The following is a 21,427-nucleotide window of genomic DNA, read 5'->3' as shown; positions in this document are numbered from 1 at the left end:
TGACTGAAGCACTAAATGGCCTGAGCACTGCAAGGTGAGGCCCTGAAGGCCCCCAGCACAGAAGTACCCCAGGTATCCCTGGCATCAAAAAAGACAAAGCATCCTCAGGCCCTTGCACTGTTTGAAACTTCTATCTGGCTGAGAATCTCTAATAGGGCTCTCTGAGCATCCATAGAAGAACCACCCAAAAACCGAAGTCTGTTTCCAAAAAGTCAATAATATATAAGTGTACTATCTAAGCGTTAGGAATGAAATTAAAAGTAAAACATTTATTATCTCTAACCTCATCATTATGAATAGTAAACAAAAAAGAGATGAAAAGGTTTGTTCTGAAAGAAACTGGAGATGCAGAATTCAAGTTCAAGAAAAAAGCCAAAATTACAAAACATTATTAAATCCACATGTAAACCAAAAAAAACCAACCTGGGAAATATGGGGAAATAAAGTGATAATGTGCAATACTCCTTCAGTACCAGTATTGCAAAACACTGTAAAAAAAGGGGGGGGGGGGAGGGAGGTATCGGCCAATAGACGCAGGCTGGAGGAGGTGGGGGGGGAGAAAAAGGAAGAAAACTGGGGAAACTGACTGGAGGTGGGAAATGAACTCAGGTGAAGGGATCAGTGCTGGAATATAACTGGAATATATCGGTGCTGGTATAACTAAAACTCAACTTTTCAATTATGATTTAGTGGCGATTTAATTTACAAAAAAGTTTTTAAGAGACTGATGGGTAGGAGCGATAGATTGCAGAGAGGGTAGGGCGTTTGCATTACATGAAGTTAATAGGCAGCCCCCCCCCCCTCATCCTGCTGGTAGTAATTTCTGAATGCAAAACAGGGATAACCCTGAACACCACCAGGTGTGGCCAAAAAAATAAAAACAATAATAAAATTTTTTAAAACTGAGAGACACTAGGGATGGCAGGATGAAAAACAACAAAGAAGGCCTGAAAGATAGTGTAACACGTAGGGTGCTTGTCTTACACACAACCAACCTGGGGTTCAATCCCCAGTATCCCAGATGCTCCCTCAAGACAGCAAGGAATCAGTGCCAGGTGGGGTAGGGAGGGGAGGAATAAAGGAAGAAGGGAGAGAATAGTATAGTAATGCTGGTGGTAATCTTGAACCACACCCATCAATGCTCAGAAAGTTACTTCTGGCTCTGCACTCAGCAATTACTCCTGGCCGTACTGGGGGAAACATAAGGGATGCTGGAGATAGATCCTGGGTCAGCCACATGCAAGGTAAGTGCCTTACCCAATGTACTATCACACTGCCTCAAAAATAGTAAATATTTTTTAATGCTTGAAAAATACAGTGCCTCTGGGTTTTTCCCCACCCCCAGGCCGGACCGGGACACTGGCGGGGGGGGGCGGGGGGGGGGGGCTCCAGTCCCTGAACTTCGGGCTTGGGAGGTCTCTCTCCCTTCCCGGAGCAAGATTTTAGCCGGCATGGATGGCCAGCTGGCAGACCCCTCATGGGCCAGCGGCCTTTAAGTCCAGCCCAGGGTCAGGGGGGTCCGCAATTGGGTCACACGACCTCCCTCTCCCCCATTCCTCCGGATCTCCAGGTGGGTTTCTGGGAGGAGCTGACGGGGCACTCTGGGTTTTTCCCCACCCCCAGGCCGGACCGGGACACTGGCCTAGGGTTGGGCTTAGGGGGTGGAGCTGGATCTGGTGGGTGCAGAGAGGGGCTCAGCTATATCAGTTTGTCACTGGTAATCTCATACCAGTCTACATTTTGCAAACCGCGCGGGGGGCGCTACAATTGCTCCTTCCAACCTTCAGTACCCCCGATTTACCCCTTCTTTAACTTCAGATAAACAATAGTTCTTATCTCTAATCTAAGACATACAGTATACTAACAAATCCAGAACTATTTAGAAGGACACAAATTGAACACATATCTTTTGAATATTTTATGTGGTATTTTCTTTAACTGATGTAACTCTGGTATATATTCTTTCTACATGATGTTTCTATTCACTTTTCATCTTATCTTTTCTTTGTAAGCTGTTAAGTAAGGATTGTTGATGGAACCTGTCCCTCAGTTTGAGTGCCTATGATTGAACTATGTCATGGAAATTTCTGTCCTTGTCCCTATTGCCTTTAGATGCACCAATAATGCCCCATGGCATTGATCCTTGTTTGCATAGACACATTAAAATGGGAAAAAAAATACATACAGATAAGTTCTTATCTATAAATCTCAGGTACAATGTACCCTTACACCTGAACATTGATATAATGAACTGGCACAGGTCTCAGAAGAATGGGCTTCCTCCATACACGCCGAACCAGGCAAGCTATCTACGAAACATCCAAGGTCTTTTAGAACAACCAGCGGGAAGCAGTCCTCTACCAGGAAAGACACTACCAAGGGGTCTGACATCGACCTCTTATAAAGAGACTTCTGTTTCACCGGAAGACTTGATAGCAACAACGACCTGCTCTACAGGACATGGTTCTCTCTAGTAGCCCCTTAAGTGGGAGGTGAAACGAGAGGATGCTATGCACCATCCTGACTGCAATATGGGACATTGCAGACCCAGGATCTTTAATACAGAAGCATGATACCAACAACAGAGACTATGTGAGGAATGGAGGTGTATTGCCACTACAGAGGATGACTTGAATTGAACAAACTAATTTGCCTGGGAGCCTAGAGTCTAATCCTGTGCCAGGAAACTTCAGGGTTAGGGTCTCCTTATATTTAAACCATAATTTGTCTTTCCATGTCCCTTATGTTTTGGTGGGCCTATGCAAACAATATGCCACTTGAATACCATTTTTTACTATGTTCCCTTGACTCCAACCCTTAAGAAAAACAAGCCACTAAAACTTTTGAGGTTAACTTAAACTAGGTAGTAGTGTACATGGAACTAGAGAAAATGTACTTTGCCCTCAATGTTTAAGGAGCTACATAAGTATAATGTCTTTAGATTATATTGTGTGCTGCTAAGAATAGTATGTACTACAACTGGGGATCTGAGGGACAAGTAATTGTACTGTACATGGGTTCAGTTTTGTTTTTCTAAATCGTCTTTGGCTGAAAAGTTACAAGGCTGGGACATCATCGATGGGACTACCGAGAATGCTGTTTTATGGGTGATTGGGCTCCACTGTAACTTTACCCCCTGTCCTCTCTTTACATCTTTGTTGTCATAATTAAAATAAAAAAATATGAAAAAAAAAAAAAAAAAAGAAAAATACAGTGCCAATTCCTTCCAAAATGCACACACTAAAACATAGAAAATGACCTCAAAAACTCTCCTTTAATGGGGTATGGCAGGGGTGGCGAACAAGCAGCTCTTTGCCTCTTATCATGATTTTGTATACTGTGGCTCTTTGCCAAGTTTGGATTTTGTTCTGCTGCTTCTGAGGAGGGACCTCTGAGGAGAGATCTCTGAGCTAGTCCCGCCCCAGGCTGCGTCCCTCCCATCTCCCATCCCTCGGAAACAACTGCACGGGCCAGCGAGCGGGGGACCCATGTGTCACATGTTGGGTCACATCTGGCCGTGAGTTCTTAATGTGGAGGATGCAGCACACCCTCACCATTACTGCAGGATTTTGACCCTCACTCAAAATGGCAAAATGCAATGTGTGTTTAACAGATTATTGTTAAAATGATATGCTTTTGTGTGTCTGTCTGTTTTGGCAGGTCACTGCGTGGTGTGGCTCTCTGACTCTCAGTTTAAAATTTTGGCTCTTTGTGGGGCCGGAGAGATAGTACAGCGGCAATTGCCTTGTAATCAGCCGACCCAGGACCTAAGGTGGTTGGTTCGAATCCCGGTGTCCCATATGGTCCCCCATGCCTGCCAGGAACTAGTTCTGAGCAGATAGCCAGGAGTAACCCCTGAGCACTGTCGGGTGTGATCCAAAAACCAAAAAAAAATTTTTGGCATTTTGTGTTGAACTTGTTCACCACCCCCGGGTAAGGTGATCTCCCAAAAATAACAAGAAAAAAATAGAAAGAGAAGGGAAAAGGGAGAAATTCAGAAGGATATACAAAACAAGGATTTCTTTTCTTTTCCCTTTTTGGGCCTCACTTGGCGATACTCAGGTGTTACTGCTGGCTCTGCACTCAGAAATTACTCTTGGCAGGCTCGGGGGACCATGTGGTATAATGAGGATCGAACATGGATTGGCTGCTCACAGGCAAAAGCCTGACCCACACCTGACCCGCTGCACTATCATTCCAGCCCCTGAAACAAGGTTTCAATGGTCAACACAAGACGGACCCCAGTTCGAATTCCAGCATCCCATATGGTCCCCTGAGCCTGCCAGGAGCGACTTCTGAGCGCCACCGGGTGTGACCCAAAAACACAAAAACAAAACAAACAAAAAACCCAAAACCCAAAACAAAAATCAGTGGGAAAAAAAGATGACATTTACCTATAAAAAGGACATTTACTGGAGTACCTCCTCTAAAGGAGCTACTCTATAACAGTGTCAAATCATTTGACATCATTTCTTTTATACACCTTTAAGACAGGGCAAAAAGATATACTGGAAATAAAAAGCTAATGACTTACACAAAAAGTAATTTATATAAAATTGAATTGTATGATGATTCATTTAATATGTTCACATATTAGAATAAGTTTTCTATTTTAAAAATACAAATTTTCGGGGCCAGCGAGGTGGCGCTAGAGGCAAGGTGTCTGCCTTGCAAGCGCTAGCCAAAGAACGAACCGCGGTTCGATTCCCCCCCACCCAGGTTCGATTCCCCCCCACCCCGTCCCATATGGTCCCCCCAAGCCAGGGGTGATTTCTGAGCGCGTAGCCAGGAATAACCCCTGAGCATCAAACGGGTGTGGCCCAAAAAAAAAAAATACAAATTTTCAGGGCCTTACAAATGATAAATACTGTGGGTAAGTTGCTTGCATTACACACAACAAAACCAGATTCAATCCCCTATCCAGTGGTCGGCAACCTTTTTTTTCAACTGAGCCAAATCTTGCCAAAACCACGATTGAAATTTATTTTGAGAGCCACACAGGGCACGCACTGACAGAGGCTAGGAGCAGAGTCCTGACTCCTGGAGCAACCACCCGGCACACAGAAGAGCCAAATTAAAAGTGTCAAGAGCCACATGTGGCTTTCGAGCCGCAGGTTGCCGAACACTGCCCTATACTAGATATAGTCAGTACCCAGAGCCCCACCTACTCTGATCACTGAGCACAGAGCTAGGAGCTAAAACTGAGCACCCATAAATAAAAACCAAAAAATAAAACCTTTTTAACTTTTTGATAATTTACAATAAAACTATGTTAACCTAGAGTTTCTCTGATTTCTAAATCAGTCTGAATTACTTTCAGAATAAATTTTAAAAATTACTGCATTGTTTACCTTATTTCCAGTGTAAACATTAAGTGAAATATAGAAAATATTCTAGTGTCAAGGAGTAAAGATTTCAATCCCCAGTACCACATGGACCTCCCATGAACTGCTCAGTATAGCCACGAAAACCTCAAAACATCTCAGGATGTGGGCCTGAAGGCCCCTAAGCATTACAAGGAAACCCTACCACTGAGCTACCCAAAGAAAGGTTGAAAATTAACATGTGGGGTTGCCCGTCCAGTCCCCTGAGCTTCCTTGGGGACCACCCCTTCCCCCACACTTTGGCAAACAAATGAGAAATATTCTAACACTAAAGACTTTATTAAAATTCAAATAATATAGTCACTAATTAAGGAAAACATTAGTATTGTTAATCTTTAAAAAAATCATACTTAACTATTCATTCTATATCATATGTAAAAATTGTTCCTGCATTTGCAGTAAAATTTAAAATACATTCAATGACTAAAAATTAGCCCTAATTAGACTGAAGAGCAAATAGTAACAAAAGAGCAATGGCAATAATCATATTTTTAACTTGCTTTTTTAATTAATCTTAGAAGGCACCTGCCATTTCATTATGATTTTACAAAAGTAAAATAAAATCAAACCATATACAGAATCTCTACTGGCAATGTTTAGTAAAAGCTAGTTTTCCTCCTGAGACTTATTTCAGGTTTGGAATTAAGGGAAAACAGGATTTTGTGAGGAATCTGTAACTACAAAATTGGCTTCCCATTCCAGTACCTCTTACAACCAGCAGATGGTGCCCTCCATAAAGACAACCCTTCCAGTAAATAGTCCTTCCTAACAGGGCAAGGTAAACTCTACTTGGCCAGGGACAACTGGAGACTTTTCTAAGAGAAAAATGAGAAAATGTGCCATTTCCCAAAGTATATGACCTTATGGCCACATTTACAAAATTTCCAACTACTCAAGACAAATGGTCTTGCTGTTTTTCTATACACAGTATTACCACTAGCCAACTCATTATTCATCTCAAATTAGTCTTTACTAAATTAAGTGTATCTTCTAAAAAATAGTAATTTTAAATACTCTGGAAAGAGCCAGAGCAATCATACAGTGGGAAAAGCACATGCCTTACATGCAGTCAACCCTGGTTGATTCCCACCATTCCATATGCTTCTCTGAGCACCACCAGGAATGACTGATTACTAAGGACAGAGTCAGTGAGACCAAAAACAAAACAAAACGAACAACCAAAAAAAAAGTTCCGGGAAGTACTTTTCAAAAATGTACCAATTGCTATACTTAATAATGTTTATTTATGGGGGAGAGAGAAATAAAAATAATGCTTATTTATAAAGTTAACATATCTGATGCTCCCTTGTCTATAATCTTGGGGGGCCACACCCAGCAGCACTTGGGGGATACTTCTTCTTGGCTCTGAGCTCAGAAATCGCTCCTAGCAAGCTCGGGGGACCATGCGGGACTCTGGGGATCAAACCTGGGACAAGCCGGTCATCCGTGTGCAAGGCAAATGCCCTATTGCTGTGCTATTTCTTCAGCCCCCATCCCTTGTCTATATTTTTTTAAAAAAAAAAACCACCAATGTAACAGAAGAGAGTAAAGTTAGAGTTCAAACAGAAAGGACTCCCATCCAGACCATAGAATATCTCAGCTCTTAACAGAAAAGGTGTTCAGTAAAATGCCTTTTAAAATAATGCCTTTTATTTTAATAAGGACAGCACCCCATGCAGTGGCAAAATAAAATCAAATAATTCTTTATTCACATCAAACCTCAAGCCCAGTGTTGCACTATTTCCCATTCTCACTAGACAGTTTCATTAGAGGGAAAAAGTTCTATGTCAAATAGGAACTTTCTCAGCTTTTCATCACTAATTTATATCCAATTCCCTCCTGCTTTCCAGTCATCAAAAAGTAGTCCTCCATTTCAAAGTCTAATCCCTTCCTAGGTACACAAAAATGTCATCTTCTAGAAGTTTCTAAAAGATTTTCACTTCATTAGTTATCTCTCCCCTTCCTCTGCACCAGCATCCTCTCTAGCTACCAGATCATTCTTCCAATGTTCTACATAGCGCTTTTGAATAGAAGAAAGAGTCTCTCTTGGGGGGAGAGCTAGGGTGAAGAAAATAGACTTGCTTAGTTAAATGATAACTCTCTCTCCCAGCTGCCAACTTATCTCAAATTACTTTTAACTTTCTCACAAAAATAATTTATACTTTCTACCATCACATCTTCTTTTCCCATTCACTTTTCTTTTTGGGTTTTTTTTTTGGGGGGGTCACACCCGGCAGTGCTCAGAAATCACCCCTGGCAGGCACGGGGGGGGGGGGGGGGGAGATATGGGATGCCGAGAAACTCAAACCACCGTCCTTCTGCATGGAAGGCAAACACCCTACCTCCATGCTATCTCTCCGGCCCCCCCATTCGTTTTTTCATGTTAATCCAATCTTGTATCCAACCCTCAACCCATCACCAGAAATAATATCTGCCGTTTGCAGCAGTTACATCTGTAACAGAATGTGATTTTTTCCCCTCCTCCTATCTATAGCCTTGCAATATCAGTTTGTTTCTCCTCCCATCAAGGTTTATCGTGGTTTTTTTCTATTTATTGGGGTGAAGGTGGGGTGCACACCACCTTCAGTGGTGCTCACTGGCTCTGCACTCAAGAATCACTACTAGGGAACCATATGGGGTGCAGGGGATTGAGTCCAGTTCAGTCATTGCAAGACAGGCAGGCCCACTATACTATCTCTCTGACCAGTTTTTTTCACCTTACATCATAAACGGTCTATGACGCTATAGCGGCAGCCAATCTAATATTGGTGGTTGGCAAACTTAGTAACTCTTTGTGCTTTTAGGTTGACTAAATGACCTATTCTCAGAATCTTGCTCTTAACACTTGACCACTAAAAAATGACAAGTTATGTGAAGAGGCCCCAATTAATCCAGATATAACCATCATAATCAAACTAGAAACTGTTCCCAGTCAATCCACCAGGTGACCACAAAAACACTTATATGTGCATGAGCAAGCCCAGGTGAGATCAGTTAAGATTCTACTAGCTAAGCTAAATTCAAGTTGCAAACATACAAGAATTCACTTGTGTTAAAGTAAAAGCTAATAAAGTTATCACTGACCATTTATCAAATCCATGAACCCTTCCTTCTCTAATCCTTATTTTATCTATCTTAATAGTATAAAACAATTGGGGCCCAGAGTGGTGGCGCAATGGTAGGGCGTTTGCCTTGCATGCTGCTGACCTAGGACAGACCGAGGTTCAATCCCCCAGTGTGTCATAAGCCAGGAGTGATTTCTGAGCACATAGCCAGGAGTAACCCCTGAGCGTCACCGCGTGTGGGCCACCACCACCCCCAAAAAAAAAAAAAAAACAGAAAGTAATTGTATATAACACAATTGACCACAACCTATCCAAAATCCTTCACTGTTTTCCAAATTATTTTTTCCACATTTCTCTCATTTTCTCTTTTCCTCCTAATTCCTGTTTCCTTTACCTCTATTTAACCTCAAAATACCAGTAGTTCACCAAAGTTCAATTCTGGATACTTTACTCACTTTTAACCCATTCATTTTTTTTCCACAAGGCTCTGCCTACCAGGGGGCCTCAAACTTTTTAAACAGGGGGCCAGTTCACTGTACTCAGACCATTGGAGGGTCTGACTATAGTAAAAACAAAACTTATGAACGAATTCTTATGCACACTGCATATATCTTATTTTGCAATGAAGAAACAAAAAAGATACAATATGTGGCCCTCGGGCCATAGTTTGAGGACCACTGGCTAGGCTATCATAAAGCTACTTCAAAGATTCAAACAGCAAACATAAGCCCACTGAGTGGTTTCTTTGGAACTTCAGCCCATTTAACATTTCTGTTAACATTCTGTTTCATTTCTGTTTCAGTATTCTCAAAGTCATGTTGATGATGTTCTAAGCAACTTCCCCCCAACATCGATCCTCTTCCTTCCCTCTTCTCTGTATATTCATCATACATGCAACCCCCAAGAACACTGGAAACTTTCTTTTCAGCATTTAAAAAGCTGAAAAATTAATTGAAAAAAACTGCACCAAGGAGAGAACCCAAAGGGCTGGAAGGTCTATTTTTTATGCAGGATGCCTGGGGCAACTCCTGGCAACAAAGTCCCTGCACCCTTAGGTGCAGCCACACACACCCCCACCAAAAAAATAACCATAACCAAAATCACTAAAAGCAATCCTTGGGACAGGAGCAATATAGTACAACAGGTAGAGCACTTGCTTTGCATGTGGCTAACCTGGCACCCCATATAATTTCCAAAACCCACCAGGAATGATCCCTGAGGGCAGTCAGGAGTAAGCTCTGAGCACCAACAAGTTTTTAGGCCACACCCCACAATGCTTGGGGCTTACTTGTGACTCTGCTCTCAGGAATCACTCCTGGTGGGGGCTATTTAGGGTGCCAGGGATCAAACCCAGGTCTGCTGCATACAAGGCAGTACCAAATCAGCCCCACCCATTTTAAATGAACTATACCAGTAGTATTAATTACAGTCCGAAAATCGTGCAATTATGATCCCAAAGAGAAATTTCAATCATCAAGCAATAACCCTACTCTGACCCATTCGATCATCTCCCTAATCCTCATCATTTCCAATCTATTCCTGTCAGTTATACAAACATGAACCAGCTCATGTCTGAACTTCATTCTTTCTTTTTTTTTTTTTTTCTCTTTTCTTTTTGGGCCACACCGGGCGGTGCTCAGGGGTTACTCCTGGCTGTCTACTCAGAAATAGCTCCTGGCAGGCACGGGGGACCAGATGGGACACCGGGATTCGAACCAACCACCTTTGGTCCTGGATTGGCTGCTTGCAAGGCAAACGCCACTGTGCTATCTCTCCGGGCCCTGAACTTCATTCTTTATGTTAATTTTCTACTATATGACATATAAACATTTTTTCCATTCATTTGCTAATGGACAATTAGTTTTTTTTTCTCCAAATAGCTATTGTGAATAATGTGGCAATAAACATTAATTATAAATATCTCTTTTAGACCCTGATTTAAATTCTTTGGGGTATAATTTGATCCTTTCTAAAAATGTTTATTCTGAACCTCTACCCATTTTTTAAGTTACTTATTATTTCAACTGCAGTAATCCTTGAATTATTATCATGATGAATATTAAATTCTTATCAGGTATCATTTTCATTTTCTCTGCAGTAATCCTTGAATTATTATCATGATGAATATTAAATTCTTATCAGGTATCATTTTCATTTTCTCCTATTTTGCAGACTGTGTTTTCGCCTTCCTGAAAATGTGGGGGGCTTTTTTGTTGTTGTTGTTGTTGTTGTTTTTGTTTTGTTTTTTTTGTTTTGTTTTTTTCTGTTTTTGATTTTTGGATCACACCCAGCAGCGCTCAGGGGTTACTCCTGGCTCTATGCTCAGAAATCCCTCCTGGCAGGCTCAGGGGACCATATGGGATGCCAGGATTTGAACCACCGACCTTCTGCATGCAAGCAAGGCAAATGCCTTACCTCCATGCTATCTCTCCAGCCCGGAAAATGTGTTTTAATGTACGTATTTGGGGGAGGGGGGTCACACCCAGCAGGGCTTTAAGATCAAAAAGTAGGTAACTTTTAATTCTCATAATAAATTTAACCATTTCTTCTTTTATTACCTAGGAAGCTGATAGCATATTGAAGAAATTGCCACCAAGTCCAAGATCATGAAGTAGATCCCTATTTTTTATTAAATTTAGTTTATTATATTTACTGTGTTATATATATATTGGTGGTTTGGCTTTTGGGTCACACCCGGCTGCACTCAGGGGTTACTCCTGGCTCTACGCTCAGAAATCACTCCTGGTAGGCTTAGGGGACCATATGGGATGCCAGGATTCAAACCACCGTCCTTCTGCATGCAAGGCAAACGCCCCATCTCCATGCTTTCTCTCAAGCCCCATACTCTGCTAATTTTACACCTCTAAGTTTAATCCCACATAGGCTCCATTTTCTCTTCTATAAAATGTACACAATATCATCTACTGATCACTGTATAAACTATAAGCCCTAAAACTGCAGTTAGCAAACTCTACGAAGACATCTCAAAGCATCCTGAACACTGTGGAAATTTTGTAAGCATTGTGAGATATTTCTGTCAATTCCCAAGATCTATCAGATCTTAATTTCAAGGTAATTTTACTCTAACATAAGAAATACCTTCTATGTTCTTTCTGAAATAGAATCTGAAGGGTAGTTGTGATGAAAAAGGCATTTCAATAAAGTTGATGTGAATTAAAATAAGGGTTGTCCAATCTGACTCCTAAATATAAAACCAAACGTTTACAAATATTTCATCACCAAATGTCATTATTTTAGCATTTGAAAAGTATATATTTACTTCAATCTATGTAAATTCTTAGACCACAGATCCTTATTAATAAGCTATATGTTCTCAAAAAAAATAGGGACTACATGTATTCCTTTGGATCTATGAAAAAAAAATAATGACAACCAATACACCACGAACTAAGAAACATAGGGGGAACCTCTCATTGTGCTTAAAAGGAATTCTCAGACACTTGTTAAACTGCGTATCTTTACCCCATCTTCACTGGTGACAGGGCAGAAAACTAAAAAACTGTGAAAAGCAAAAACATATCACAGAGTCACAACACTTACATTCTAAAATGAGACAAAATATAAGACTGAAAACAATAAGTTATGGAATAACTACTTAAAATTTTCCTATATTGCACGCGGCCAACACAGGTTCAAATCCGAGCATCCCATCCGAGCCTGCCAGTAGCAACTTCTAAGCACAGAGCCACCGGGTGTGACACAAAAACAAAAACACAACACAAAATGTTTTTCCTATTATTACAGAAGTTTATATTAAGCTTTGGTTATTGAAAACTACGGTTTTCAAACAGTTTTCAAAAAATTAACAGCTGTTTCCTTTCAAAACTAAGTCCCACCAAAGTCTAAAGTTAAATTACAAATTATCTAACTAGCAGAAAATACCATTTGTATGTTGAGGGAAAACCAAAGAACTGCAATCCAGTCTATCACTTCTACACCTATTAATAGTATTCACTTGACCATAAGACTTAAATTTTCAAAATGTTTAAACACCAGTGATGCATGGAAATTGCCCCAGATATTCTATTATGGTCTTCAGCATCAAAGATTTTGACAGAGGACAAGATTCTTTGCAGAGACTCTACCACAAATGCCTAAAGCTAGGACACTTGAAAACCTTGTTTAAAATGCAATACAATTTAGTAGTTTAATTTTATTTTAAAACTCAATAATATTATTCTTCTCATAAGTCATTCTGAAATTTTCTGTTCTAACTGAATATGATTTATGAAGTCTAGTTTAAGAAATCACTTAGTGGGGCCAGAGAGATAGCATGGAGGTAAAGTCGTCTGCCTTTCATGCAGGTCAGTGGTTCGAATCCTGGCATCCCATATGGTCCCCCCTGAGCCTACCAGGAGCAATTTCTGAGCATAGATCCAGGAGTAACCCCTGAACGCTACCAGGTGTGACCCAAAAACCCACAAAAAGGAGGGGGGGGGGCGGAGAGATAGCATGGAGGTAAGGGCTTTTGCCTTTCATGCAGAAGGTCAGTGGTTCAAATCCTGGCATCCCATATGGTCCCCTGAGCCTGCCAGGAGCGATTTCTGAGCAGAGCCAGGAGTAACCTCTGAAGAGCTGCCAGGTGTGACCCAAAGCCCCCCACCAAAAAAAGTAACCAGTGACCTCTCAAAATAATAATTTCTTAAAAGTGGAAGAGAAAGGTAGTAATAAATTTCCTATTTTGAAATAGAAAAACCAATTAATTTTCACAGTATAATAAATAAAATCTATTCGATTTTTTTTGAGGGGGGAAGGAATTGTCTGTGCTCAGGGCTTACTCCTCGTTTTGCACTGAGAGATTATTCCTGACTGAGCTCAGGAACCACAGAAACGCTAAAAATGAAGCCAGGTCAGTTCTATGCAAGGCTATGTATTCTACAGAACCCTCGCCAGCCCCTCAAAGTTTTTTTTTGGAATTTTTGGTTTTTTTGTTTTTTGTTTTTTGTTTTTTTTTTGCTTTTTAGGGCAGACCTGGCAGAGCTCAGAAATTTTTCCTGGCAGTCTCAGGGGATCATATGGGATGTCAGGGATAGAACTCAGTTCAGTCACATGCAAGGCAAGAAGACCTACTCACTATCTCTCTGGCCCCACAACCATTATTTTTAAAATTGTTGGTTTGGTATTTGGGCCATACTTGGTTGTGTGCAGGGATCACTCCTGGTAAGGCTCAGGAGACATATGTAGCACTGGGTTATCAAACCTAAGGTACATCACACATGAGGGAAGCACAATATCTACTAAACCCGAGATGGCGAACCTATGGCACACGTGCCAGCTGTGGCACGTGGGAAGGTCCGCAACTAATAAATATAAAATTTATAAAGAGTTTTTAGATACTATAATCTTGCTATTAAGGTTTAATTGACATGCTGGCACTTAGTGGAAATTCTTTGGTTTTGTGCAGCAGTTTGGGCACTCGGGCTCAAAAAGGTTAGCCTTCACTGTACTAGACTATCTCTCAGTTCCTAAAAATGTGTTTCTTCTTTAAGAGGGAAGGAGAGATAAAGAAATCTTCATAAATCAGAAAATATAAGAAAATTAGAACTAATCATGAACAACTTTGTGCTTCTCAGGGTGATTCAAAAAAAGAATTTTATTAAAAACAAATAAAATGTTTAAAATTTTTTGAAGAGGAAAGTATCAGAAATAAAACCACAAGCACCAGAAGAGTGGCTAAGTGGCAGAGCACAACAAGTATTTTATGTACAAGGCCCTGAGTTCAATCCCTAGCATGCCCTTTTCGCCAGAGTATTTTTTATTTTGTTTTATTTTTGTTTTGGGGTCACACCTGGTGGCACTCAGGGGTTAGTTACTCCTGGCTCTGTGCTCAGAATCCCTCTTGGCGGGCATGGGGACCGTATAGGATGCCAGGATTTGAACCACCATCCATCCTGGATCAGCTACAAGGTAAATGCTGCAAGGTAAATGCCCTACTGCTGTGCTATCTCTCTGGCCTCAGAGTAATTTTTTTAATCACCAAATTCCACAATAATTTTTTTTTGGTTTTTCCTTACCTCCATGCTATCTCTCCAGCTCCACTACAATAATTTTTAAATCAACAAAATCTTACCTCGCCAAAATAATTTTCAAGCAGATAAAAGAATCTGTCTTGCTTTTAAATAGAATACCTAATTTTACAATGGTCAATTGCATTATTTGTCTCTTTCTCCAATTTTTATTAAAATGACCAAAGAAATAAAGTAAACTAAGCAATTTTAGAAATCACAAAATTGGCCTCTTCCAAGACAGTGTTTTAGAGGCCTTCAGAATGGTCCAGTGTTTGACATATCATCGTAGGCTCTCCTACAATAGAGCCTCCAACAAAACTAGGCTGTCCAGACCCCTGGGAATAGAATTGTTTACCTTTATACCAAAAAGGTTGGGAAGGCGCCCAAGTCTGCATGTGGTGTGTGCCCTGGCCAACTTCGAGAAGTCTGTGCTATGAGATCTACAGTTCTAAAAAGACTATCTAAAACAAAGAAACATGTCAGCCAGTCCTATGGCGGTTCCATGTGTGCTAAGTGTGTCCGAGACAGGAGTAAGTGTGCTTTCCATATTGAGGAACAGAAAATCATTGTGAAAGTGTTGAGGCATAAGCACAGAGTTAGAAAGCAAAATAAAAAAATGGAACTTTCTGAATAATAAAATTAAAGGCTTGATCTGTTTAAAAAGAAATCACAAGATTGATAACAGTGCTGATAGTCAACACAAATACTTGAACTCAGTAATTGCTCCAATTAAGAAGAATTAGGGGAAGATGCTAGAATAAGTAAGATAAATAAGATCAAAGTTTCCTCACTTTGGCCGGCTATAATTAAAAAACACAATCCTGAACTAGAGATAGTACAGTTGCCATGTCTGCATTCAGTCAACTCCATAGACTCATTCTGTTCTCAAAAGAAATAAAAAAATAAGGGCTGGAGTGATAGCACCGCGGTAGAGTATGCGGTAGAGTATTTGCCTTGCACGCAGCCGACCCAGACAGACCTGGGTTTGATCCCCAATCCCAGTGTCCCACATGGTCCCCCAAGCCAGGAGCAATTTCTGAGCTCATAGCCAAGAGTAACCACTGAGCATCACTGGGTGTGGCCCAAAAAAAATAAAATAAAGAAAGAATAAAAAACAAGCTGTGAAAATTTTTGTTTTGTTTTTTTTTGTTTGTTTGTTTTTGGGCCACACCCGGCGGTGCTCAGGGGTGACTCCTGGCTGTCTGCTCAGAAATAGCTCCTGGCAGGCACGGGGGACCATATGGGACTCCGGGATTCGAACCAACCACCTTTGGTCCTGGATTGGCTGCTTGCAAGGCAAACGCCGCTGTGCTATCTCTCCAGGCATCATCATCATCATCATCATTAGCCACACAGCTAAAAGCTGACAATCTCAGGAGGAAAGAAGGGAGGCCAAGTCCTCACCCTGTTGAAGCCACACCTGCTGTGCCCAACACCCACAACTGCTTCTTTGACATGGTCCTATTTCACCACTCATCTACAGCTCTCTGCAGACACCAATCTGACCAAAATTCTAGGTATGCCAGTATTTGGGCTGACAGCACCAAGACTCTTTTATGGAGTGAGTGTGCAGAGGCAGCCAGCCACGTATGTGTACACACACACAGCGTGCAGAAGCAGCGCACACACGCGCGCGCGCGCGCGCACACACACACACACACACACACACACACACACACACACACACACACACACCCTCCTTGTACTTCAGGAAGTCCTGGTAGCTGAAACACATGCCATGAAAGCCACAGTATAAGCAACAGTGCTTGGAAATCCTGGACCACAAGATAGCTCACATTTTTTAATACTGACATCCCCACAGGAACACACCAATTTAGACACCAATGTGGATCTGAAGCCACCTAATGTTCAGAAAAAAGAGAATGATCAGCTAGCAACAAAAGCATACTAAACCTTCTGACAGTTACTTAATGACCTCATTGTGAGATACAACAGTTTTCACAAATTTTCATGTTGCTGTACTATTTTTTTAACTCCCATTTGCCTGGAAACAAATGTATTGTGATCAACTATGTCAACTATTATGTGATACATAATCTTTAAATAAAGTAGCTTATATTAAAAATACACAAGTAATATTATGAAGTAATACTAACAATGTTATATATAGAGAGCGAGAAAGAGATACACACATACCATATTTTTCATAAGGACGCACTTTCACTTTCCCCCCCAAAAAAATTGGGGGAAAGTATTACGCCCCATCCTTATTGTACACACATAACACATAGTAAAAGCAATCAGGTAACGCACTTTCGCTATCATGTATAGAGCTTTTGTTTAAGATTATTTGATCGCTGCTGCTTTTTCCTTGTTTTCTTCATCTATAAAGTACATGCGTCTTTTGGTCATGTGCGTCTTATAGAGCAAAAAATACGGGTTGTGTGTATGTGTGTTGTTTGTGTTGTGTGTGTGTGAAGGTACTACCATAAACATTTACAAAGATTAATTTATTTAGGGCTGGAGCAACAGCAGCATGTTTGGTGTTTGCCTTGCTCGCAGCTGATAGAGGTTCAATCCCCAGTCCCTCATATGCTCTCCCAACAACCACCAGGAGTGATCCTTGAGTTTAGAGCCAAGAGTAAATCCTGAGCACTTCAGGATATAGCCCAAAACCAAACCAACAACAACAAAAAGATTATTTTGAGGCCGAAGAGATATCAGAGGGGTAACCTTGCACGCAGCCAATCCAGGAATCCCAGCATCCCATATGGTCCCCCGTGCCAGCCAGGAGCGATTTCTGAGCGCAAAGCCATTAGTAATTCCTGAGCACCGCCGGGTGTGACCACCCCCCCCCCCAAAAAAAACCTGAAAAATAAAAGATTATTTTATCTTCAAAGTCATCAGTTCTCCTAATCATTATTATAGATTAGGAAACAGACTCAGAAAGATGAAAACTTGGCAAGATGGCTCTATATGATAGAATAATTGTATATCAGTCCCAATAGTCTGACCTTCTATTATCCGATCCCACTGTAATCTGACAACACAGTTCCTCTGATCAAGAAACAGATTAAGGACCTTACATCTTGAATTCTGTCTAGTCTCGGATTATCCTTTGGTACACTGAACCTGGTAGTAGTAACACCTCCAAGCTTCAACCTTAGATCTCAAGTGATATTTCCACCACCTCTCAAAATTCTGCCACAACCATGTGAACATACATATTTGCCTATTTATGAATGACAAGACACATACATAGCTCGGTCAGACTCAATCACATAACACAGAACCAGTCAAACTAAAATGTGAGAAACCAGGGCCAGAGCAATAGCGCAGCAGTAGAGCATTTGCCTTGCACACAATTGACCCAGGAAGGACCCGGCGTCCCATATAGTCCCCCAAGCCAGGAGAAATTTCTGAGCACATAGCTAGAAGTAACTTGAGCATCAACAGATGTGGCCCGAAAACCAATAAAAAGAACAAACAAGAATAAGAAATGTGAGAAACTAACAACAGCCAGACGCAAACCTGTGTATCTGAGTGATGCTAAATGAGACAAATCTAGCCTCATGAACAAAACCTCAATGTAATCCAGATTCAATAGTAGTAATATATTCTGGTTTCTTTTCAGACCATATAAAACTCTCACCTTTTTTCAAGCGTAGTACTACTTCATTTATCATATATTTCAGTTCCATCCATAATGTAGCCAACACAAATTTTCTTTCCTTATAGCTGTATAGTATTCCATTATAGTATTCCTTTGTAGTATTTCCTTATAGCTGTGTAGTATTCCAGTTTCATGATTCAATTGCCTATCACTGACCATCTGGGTAAATTCCATATCTTAGTTATTGTACAAGTGCTGAATAATGGTGTACATATGTCTATTTAATGAATGTTTTTGTGTCCTGAAGGTAGATACCCCATATAACCTGCTGAGTTATATGGCAGCTCACTTCTTAGCTTACTGAGATTAAGTACATACCTTTTTTTTCCAGAAGGCTGAACTAGGCATTCCCACCAGCAGTGACTGAGAAGTACAAACACAGGATGATCTCACTTATATATTTTATATATTAGTATATAAAATAAATGCAGGAGTAAGACCCAGAGTACAGGGAGGAGAAAGGCAGAGAAGGTAATAATCAAGGGAGCAAGAAGGGACAGACAAGAACCAATGGGGAGTAGGGGTCAAGGGGGTCAAGTACATCAATGGTATAATGATATTAACTATCCAAACTACAAAGTCAAAAACACTGAAAACAAGAGATTCAGATTTCAACAACCAAACTTAAAAGGTGGCAAGCGGGGAATTGCAGGGAAGGGAAAGAATCTGGGAACCCAGAGGGAAGATGACACTGGTGGTGGGACTAGTGCTGGAATACAGTATGTCTAAAACACAACCTTGTAAATCATAGGGCTTTAATAAAAAAATACTTTTTTAAAAGAGTAATAATTTCTTCGAAGTGTTTAATCCCCCGAGGGCAAATCAAAGCAATACAAACAGAGGGATCAAAGAGATATACAGCAGTTAAGTGCTTGCTCACAGCCAATTTGAGTTTTATCTCCAGCACCTCAAATAATAAGTAACCCTGAATCCACCAGGAATGATCCAGAGTGTAGAGTCAGAAACAAGCCTTGAGCACTGCTTAGTGTGACTCCAAAATAAAATAAAATAAAAAGAACAAATATTTTTTTATTGAGGCTAAAGGGAGATTGAGACATACCTTGGTGCACAGGGCATACCCTTGTGCTCAGAAATCACCCCTGGCAGGCTCAGGGTACCGTATGAGGTACCAGACATTGAATCCAAATTAGCTGTATCTATGGCAAGCACTACTTGCCATACCATCTCTCAGGCCCCATCTTTTTTATAAATGTTAAAAGGCTCTTTTTCACAAACTAAATACTGCAGTAGTATTATCATATCTACTCTAAAATTGAAGTTATATGATACAGTAATTAGGAAGGTGAATATGACAAGGCTGTGCACAGAGGGTAGGGTGTTTGCCTTGCACAAGTTAACCTGGGTTTGATCTCCAGCATCCCATAACATCCCAGGCTAGGAGTAATTCCTGGGTGCAGAGCCAGAAAGTAACCCCTGAGGTGGCACAAAAACAAAAAAATATCAAACCTAGAATAGAAGCTCAATTACTAACTAACCAATTGTGTATTATTAGGTATTGTTTTGACTTTGATTTGTTTTTAGCTGTGTTCAGTTTATTTCTGGTAGAGTTCAGAGGTGCAAGGAATCAAGCCTAGGTCATCCACATGCATGGTAAATACCTTACCCAATGAACTATGTCTCTAGCCCCATAATTATTGCACAACAGACAAACCTGCATGCATTTTGGCCCACTTTACTAAGTATATGTGTAAAGCAATCCTAATGTAGATAGCTATATCAATGTCTTAATTAATTCTTACTTTTTGTTTTATGTTTGTTTGTTTGGGGGGCACACCGGTGGCACTCGGGTTACTTCTGGAATTACTTCTGCAGGCTCAAGGACCATATGAGATGCCAGGGATCGAACCCAGGTCGACCACCCTACCCACTGTGCTATCATACTGGCCCCTCATTCTCACTCTTTTTTTTTTTTTGAAGACATTAAGAAAAACCAAGAAAAGTATCTACATTTTATTTATTTACTTTTCAGTAAGCTTAAATCCTTGAGGGGTACAGCATCACATGGATTCTATGACCAATTGCCTTAGCAGGAAGGTTGCTTCGGAATTTGGCTCGAACCATGCCACTGTTTCCATGGGCACGAGTTACCTTTCCCCAGATCACTCTGGTTTTGTTAGGTTTGCCACCAGGAGTTACAGTGTTGTTCTTTGCTTTGTACACATAAGCACATCGCTTGCCCAGATAGAATTCAGTTTCATCCCGAGCATAAACACCTTCAATTTTAAGAAGAGCTGTGTGTTCCCTCTGGTTTCGGAGACCCCGTTTATAGCCAGCAAAAATGGCTTTAGACCACAGCCTTCCAGCCATGTCTGTCTCCTAATTAGTCCGGGCCTCCACAGGAGTCCAAGATGGCGGAAAGAGCCTCATTCTCACTCTTAATTGACTTACTTTATGCATAACACAAATCATCAACATATATATGCATCTATCCTATAATTCCCTTCATGGATCTCAGTTCCCACCAAGAGATTCAACAGTGATTCTAAGACATTGGAAGAGGGGTCATATGATTCAAAAGGCTGGAGCACAATCTTTGGACATAGGAGCCCCTGATTTGACCCGCAGTACCACATGGTTACCTGAACACTAGGGAGTAGCCAAAGAGCTTTGAGCTTTTCCTGTGAATGGATCAACAAACCAAAGGAGATTATAGAACTGACTGGGATATTTAATCCTTCTATCTAAAGCAGTGGTCCTCAAACTATGGCCTGCGGGACACAAATTGTATTTGTTTTGTTTCTTCACTTCAAAATAAGATAGATGCAGTGTGCACAGGAATTTGTTCAGTTTTTGTTTTTACTATTGTCCCTCCAGCGATCTGAGGGACAGTGAACTGGCCCCGTTTAAAAAGTCCGAGGATCCCAGTGTCCCAGCAAGTGGGTTCCTGCGAGGAGCAGTTTAAAGGAGACCCCAATCTTCCCTGCTCCTGCAGGGGGCGGGTAGGGGACTGGTGAGCTTAGGCTTCCAGCAATTAGGAAGCAAATGCCTCTCTCTGGGAGTCGGAAGCTTCTGCAGGCAACACAGGGACGACATGGCTCCATGCGGTAGCCTTTTTGGCCAAGCTTAGGGAAGATGCAATCTCAGCTGCCCCCCCACAGCCTTCTCTCTCCTTCCTCCTGGTCCCCAGGGTTACCCCTGGCCGCCTGCTCAGGGTCCCAGCAAGTGGGTTCCCACGAGGAGCAGTTTAAAGAAGACCCCAATCTTCCCTATTCCTGCAGGGGGCGGGGAGGGGACTGTTGAACTTCCAGCCTCCAGCAATTAGGAAGCAAACGCCTCTCGAAGCTTCAAGCAGGC

General features: G+C 41.2%; 2 protein-coding genes and 1 pseudogene across 4 annotated transcripts in view; 1 reads left to right on the top strand and 2 right to left on the bottom strand.

The window, feature by feature from the left end:
* The window catches only part of PDS5B (PDS5 cohesin associated factor B), a 194,594-nt gene that overhangs the window by 156,536 nt on the left and 16,631 nt on the right, over positions 1-21,427 (bottom strand). The window lies entirely within an intron of this gene.
* Positions 14,739-15,094, top strand: LOC126016297 (60S ribosomal protein L34-like; annotated as a pseudogene).
* Positions 20,060-20,475, bottom strand: LOC126016300 (60S ribosomal protein L35a-like). Its single transcript, XM_049778870.1, has one exon. The coding sequence runs from the start codon at positions 20,438-20,440 to the stop codon at positions 20,108-20,110; it is 333 nt and encodes a 110-aa protein (XP_049634827.1). The 5' UTR covers positions 20,441-20,475; the 3' UTR covers positions 20,060-20,107.

This window comes from Suncus etruscus, chromosome 8 (assembly GCF_024139225.1).
Source record: "Suncus etruscus isolate mSunEtr1 chromosome 8, mSunEtr1.pri.cur, whole genome shotgun sequence".
Lineage (NCBI taxonomy): Eukaryota > Metazoa > Chordata > Mammalia > Eulipotyphla > Soricidae > Suncus > Suncus etruscus.
Note: the sequence above shows the minus strand (reverse complement) of the source record. Positions and strands in the feature narration are given on the sequence as shown.